Source organism: Sphaeroforma arctica (genome assembly GCF_001186125.1).
Source record: "Sphaeroforma arctica JP610 unplaced genomic scaffold supercont1.1258, whole genome shotgun sequence".
Classification (NCBI taxonomy): Eukaryota; class Ichthyosporea; order Ichthyophonida; genus Sphaeroforma; species Sphaeroforma arctica.
This window is the reverse complement of record NW_014039300.1, coordinates 1-6,170: the sequence shown is the minus strand read 5'-3', so window position 1 is coordinate 6,170 and position 6,170 is coordinate 1. Positions and strand designations below refer to the sequence as shown.

At 51.4% G+C, this 6,170-nt stretch overlaps 1 protein-coding gene across 1 annotated transcript in view; it reads left to right on the top strand.

Moving 5' to 3' along the window:
- Positions 1–5,484, top strand: part of SARC_10459 (hypothetical protein) — a gene marked incomplete at its 3' end in the record, with an annotated part of 16,135 nt that extends 10,651 nt beyond the window's left edge. The window contains exons 11-16 of the mRNA XM_014295498.1: positions 649–841; positions 1,391–1,788; positions 1,936–2,050; positions 2,683–3,962; positions 4,226–4,436; positions 4,829–5,484. Coding sequence (XP_014150973.1) covers positions 649–841; positions 1,391–1,788; positions 1,936–2,050; positions 2,683–3,962; positions 4,226–4,436; positions 4,829–5,484 — 2,853 coding nt within the window. The remainder of the gene's footprint in view (positions 1–648; positions 842–1,390; positions 1,789–1,935; positions 2,051–2,682; positions 3,963–4,225; positions 4,437–4,828) is intronic.
- Between the last annotated feature and the right edge of the window lie 686 nt (positions 5,485–6,170).

Here is a 6,170-nt window from a genome sequence, read left to right as displayed (position 1 = left end):
ATATATATATATATATATATATATATATATATATATATATATATATATATATATATATATATATATATATATATATATATATATATATATATATATATAAGGTATTTAATATATATATATATATATATATATATATAAGGTATTTCATTATCCAAGGCGCTTACCAAACTGCATACTCAACGCAAACAATGCAGACGCTGTTCCTGAATCTTTCTTCGACACAATTGCAATAAGAGTCCCAAGACCTGCTCTCACCTATACTTTGATCTTTCACCTATACCTTGATGTGATGTGTTTATGTGCCATCGCACAGTCATAGCCACCGGCCACTGTGTTCACGCTCATATCTCTTGGTACTGTAGTTTATGCTCTGTCGTCTTACAGTTCACACCCGCTCATAACCTGAACCACTTGGAACGGTATTGTCTCTATTGCCGCACTCGTGAGACCTAACTCTATGGTACGTATATACGACAAACGTATCACTGCACATTCTATCAGTGTACGTTCTCCTACAAGCTACAGACGGGTCACTGCACATTCTATCAGTTTACGTTCCCCTACAAGCTAAAAACGTATCACTGCACATTCTATCAGTGTACGTTCCCCTACAAGCTACAAACGTATCACTGCACATTCACCTTGAAGCTACAAACGTATTACTTTAATCTCACCTTGAGCGCTATTGGATTGGATGGCGGCTTCATACTGCAGGTGGTTGAGATGTTACTACAGATGTACTCGGACAATGACCAGCCCACCCCCCCACAGGACACTCTCGCATGTCTGTGCAGCAGTGCCGAGTCGAATGGCTCACCCAAAGCCGAGCCGTTGAATGGCTGTAAGTTAATCTCTTAGACACGAGGTTTTACTTTCCATTTAAAACGGATTGTGTTGTGATGTGTATGGTAGTTGAAGTTTGCAACCTGCTACACCAGATGTAGTTTAGGGTACTGCACCCTGAGTTATGTAATGAAATTTAAAGGAGTCCATCTGACGCTGAAACACAATTACATACCTCTGCCTCATACCTTTATTGGCGACATATGGAAGATAGCCCGTACGAGCTTATTTCCTATATCTGGCTCTATATACTGAAAGCTCTTTATCTTACACTCCCATGCCTCTATTTGCTGAAAGCTCCTTCTCTTACACTCTCATGTCTCTATATGCTGAAAGCTCCTTCTCTTTCACTCTCATGTCTCTATATGCTGAAAGCTCCTTCTCTTTCACTCTCATGCCTCTATATGCTGAAAGCTCCTTCTCTTACACTCTCATGCCTCTATGAAAGCTTTTCATCTTACACTCTCATGCCTCTATATGCTGAAAGCTCTTTATCTTGCACTCCCATGCTTGCACATCATAATCTTGACTCTCCCTATATGTACAGCCTCGAACTACGAAGCTTTTCCCGTCGACGCTGCTGAGGACCTCCTAGTCTTCTCACCACTTAGTCGCCAGCTACGCAGCCAAACACAGCCCTCAGCAACAAGCACACACCCCACACCAGACACACCCAACCACACCAACACCAACACTACAGCCACAGCCACAGCCACAGCCACAGCCACAGCCACGCCTGTCCCGTGCCAACGTGTGCAGTACAGGAATGCAGTTGACACGGCTCTAGGTCTGGAGGTGTGTGCGTGTGGGGGTGTTGGAGGTTCATTGTGCGCCCCGCCAAACGGCGATGAGAAGATGGACAGCCCCATCAACGCCGTCAGGCGACGGGTGCGCGCGCTGTCATCGTCGCTCAGGGATGCGGTTGCCATGGCAACCCCGCACCCGGTAAGTGCGGGTGACTGTGTTAGTCCACAGAGAATCGCAGTGTGTTGATTGCTAGTCGTCACGTAGGCAGAGTTCGTGTGTGCCTGATCGCCTGCAAGAGTTCGGTACTACTGCACACTCACATACTTCTGTCAACCCCCACCACAGGGCATCTCACTCCCAGTAACACCGATAATGGGATCCAAATTCAGTCGAGGGCGATCGAGAGCAAACACTCTCACTGCGTTCACGGGCCCCTCCACACCGTTGCTCAAGCCTCCAGGTAGGTAGAGTGTCTATGGTAGGTAGCGTGTCCGAAGGTGGAGTGTCCATGGTAGGTGGAGTGTCTATGGTAGGTAGAGTGTCCGTAGGTGGAGTGTCCATGGTAGGTGGAGTGTCCATGGTAGGTAGAGTGTCCATAGTAGGTAGTGTGACCATGGTAGGCGGAGTGTCCATGGTAGGCAGAGTGTCCATGGTAGGTAGAGTGTCCATGGTAGGTGGAGTGTCCATGATAGGTAGAGTGTCCATGGTAGGTGGAGTGTCCATGGTAGGTGGAGTGTCCAAAGGACCATTCGCGTGATGGCGTAGGTGTGGTTTTAACACAGTCACTTTAGGGTTTAATGTTTCTGGGCATAGCCGTTGGCATAGATCCAAGCCAAGCTGTACGACAGCGCACGGCAGGCATTGCCTATCGCCAGCAGTTCTGAAGTACCGCACTTTATCGCTTACCGCTGACCGTACCATTCGCCAACACCATCAACCACTGCAGCCCATTGGGGATACCACTTCCTGCAGTTATTAATATCTCCGATCAGGTTACATGCGAACACATAGGCGTGACTAGTTCATAGTCCCACGTGAACCCCTGCGTACACAGAAACAGTAGTCTCACCCAATCACTCAACCTCTATGCAGGACCGGCCCCTTCCAAGGCCGGTAACACAACCAAGAGCAGTCCATCCTCGGCATCTCAGCCCCGCGGGGTGACCGTAACACCTCAGATATATCAGACGAATCCGACAAACCAGACTAAACCGACAACGTTGGCGCCTGCACCCTCTCTGGCACCTGGGGTCATTGGCAGTCGACGTAGGCCGGGTGCACTCTCCGACAGCATGCTCTCAAGCACCGCCGCGTTCGGACGCACACACACCTACACCCACCCACACACCAGCAGCTTTATCGAGGTCACTGCTAGCGAGACCCACACCCACCCACACACTAACAGCTTCGCCGAAGACGACGCTGGTGAGGTGGATAGTACTGGCGACAGCCTTGAAGCCCTGGAAGGGGACAGGGACCACTTCGGCGCAGCCAATGCTCACAAGTTCAAGTTCATGTTTGGCCGCGGCAGTAGGCGCAGTAGCAGTGCGTGTCACATCCCCGCAGTCACGCTGCGGAAGAACGGCTCGCTGACCCGCCCAACCGCATCGTCTAATCGAGAGCTGCGCACGCGTACAGAGATATATGAACCCATTCTCACGCGAGAGTATGTGTCGTCGCCAATACCAGCGAGTCCGACGACGCCGCTGCATGCACGCGCACGTGCGGATGCGCTGACGCTCACCGCCGCACGCGATAGCAAACGCCACGCAGCCGATGCGATGAAGCGCCACAGCGTGAGTTATGACAGGGTACAGTCGGAGGACAACTGTTTGGCACGGGGCGATGAGACCGACACAAGCGTACACTGCAGGAGAGACAAGGAAGAGAAGGCCAGCGCACACGTCAGAAGGGGTGGCAAGGCAGCAGATGACAGGCAAGACGAGACGGACCAGATACGAACGGACGGCAAACACCTGTCGGCGGGTGAGAGGGTGGACAACACGCACCTGCTGTCTACGGAGGAGCTGCAGCGGTTTGCCCAGAAACGGCGCAAGTCTGATCACGGGACGCGCCACACCCCCCTACACTCACCCAAGACCATTCACCTGCCCAAGCCACACTTTCATCTGCCGCACGTACTCTCACCGAGCCATGCACACAAGCACAAGAAGCACGAGCAGATGGCCCGACTGAGCCTCAGTACGGCCTCTCAGCCGTTGCAAGCGCCAGCAGACACCCCGGAGACCACCATGGCGACCAAGTCCCATTCCGAGCCCATCCACAGCACATTTGGACAGGACGAGCTCTCTACGGTGTGGTCGCTCAACGACTTGTCTGACGAGGGCTCCACCGACATCCTGTGTGAACGGGTGGGTTGGATGGTATAGCGTTGGGTGGTGTAGCGTTGGGTGTTGTGTGGCTTGGAGAGTGGTGTGGTTGCTTTGCTTGCTGCGTAGGATAGTCTGGTACTACCACCCGTACGCTGAGACACCTGCGCTAACTGGTATCCGTCGTTTTTATGTGGTCTAGGGTTCAGGGTTTTAGGCCTGGGCACTTCACCGCGCATTCACTCACTCTCCCTTTCTATTGCTGCTCTCCGTGCTATGGCTACCCTTGTTGTGCCTACCTACAGGTCCCATCCCTAGAGCTCAAGGACCGCAAAAAGAGCACGCACGCCCTTCCGCACCATCGCCATGTGCGCTGCGAAAGCAGCGACAAACACGCGAGCATCTCATGCGACGACATCTTATCACACGACTCGCCGACCGTTCCGTCGCCCCACCACTCGTGGTCAGCCAAGCAGTGGAGTGTCCCTACAGACCAGCTCAACGGCTACTCCTCCTGTAAGTGGCGCTCGAGGTGGGGATGTGTAGCTGTGTGCATTAGACTGTCTTGTGTATGAATGCGTCGGAGGCTTGGGACTGTTGTCATGTGCATGATATGTGTGCGTGCCTCTGCTTCTCACACGTGCTGTATGTCTGGTGGCACCCTTGACCATGCCTGTGCATTGGGTCGTATGAACTATTACGTGGGCTGTGGGTCAACGGTTAGACTAAACTTAAGCTTCACATCTCATGTACCAGCAGAACGTCATCTCCGCTTGTGTGTGTGTCATACACGCCAGTCACACAAAACGTTACGTTGAGTTACTGGACAGCTTGATCATTTGTCTGGTTACACAAGGCGTCTCACCTCACTGCCACCTTATCACTCGCTAACGTATTCTTCTCTGCAGCGCCAATGCTTGACGATGACAGTACATACCAAACACAGCTCACGAGTGCTGACAGCAACCACCTGACACACTCTGGCCCACGCATGCTCAGGTCAACATCGGCCTCAGAACTATTGGCCACGGAACGACGGAAACATAAAGACAAACACACACACACGAACACACACACATACACACGCAAACACACCTCAATGCACACGATCAAGCGAGTGCTCTCGAGTGGCAATGGGAGGTACGTCACCAGAAGGAGCGTGCACCCCATCGATGAAACACGCAGCTGTGAGGTGCTGGCAGGCATCAGGGATAACAATAGCACACACACACACGTACAATCACAGACCACTGCCACGCACAGCCCAGCTGAGGAACCAGTCCATCAGGTGCAACCCACTGCACCGAGTCCCCTACCTCCGTATATAGGACAAGACTCGAGGCAGGACAAACCACGCACCACATCACAGCAGGAGAACCTACTGCCACAGGGAGTGGTTAGTGATGAGAGGACTGGCCCAGGCGTATACCAAGAGGCAGTACAGGAGGACAGGGAGTGTACTGATCCACCGGTGGCACTGGACATGTGGGCCGGAGGGTTGGCGCGGAAGAAAGTTCGGAACAATATCCTCACTGTTCTCGTGCGATGGTGCGATGAGGAGGAGGTGTGTTATTATATTATCTGTACCACACGCACCGTAAACCTAAACCCTAAAACCCTAAGTCCTACTCACCACATGTCTACCACTCACTGTAAACAAATATATAACTCAACACATATCTACTACTACATCCACTGGAAATAGAGGATGTAATCCGCGTATGTTGTATTTTATGACTTGCATAGTATAGCAGTGTCATGCATGGTGCAAGTGGTTACCTCTTAGTGTCTACTGAAGAGTGTACTCGCCTGTATCGTGAATACCTTTCCCGTGAGTATCTACGCTCACATGCGCGCGTGATAGGTTAGTGAGCTAAGTCGATTGCTCACTACCATAAGCCCGAGCGTGCGAGTCTGGCTGATGTAGTTTTGTTCTCTCGTTAACTCTTTGGTACTGACTCTGTTGGTCTGTCTACTGCAGTACGGCAGCAACCGTCTGAACGACCCCAATGCGTTCAAACGCATTCTCGACTGCTATGTGGCCCATCTCGAGATGAAATCGCACAACGAGGAGAAGCACATGTTACACGATAGAGGTGTGTGTACATCGCCAGCTAAGGGAGTAAGAAGTTCTATGCATGCTCTGTGTTATTGAGGTTCCGTAGCAAGTGCAATAACTGGGGTGATGTGATCAACTGTGACCTTTACTGCACTCTCGTGAGGTGGACAGTACAAGTACTATATTTATAT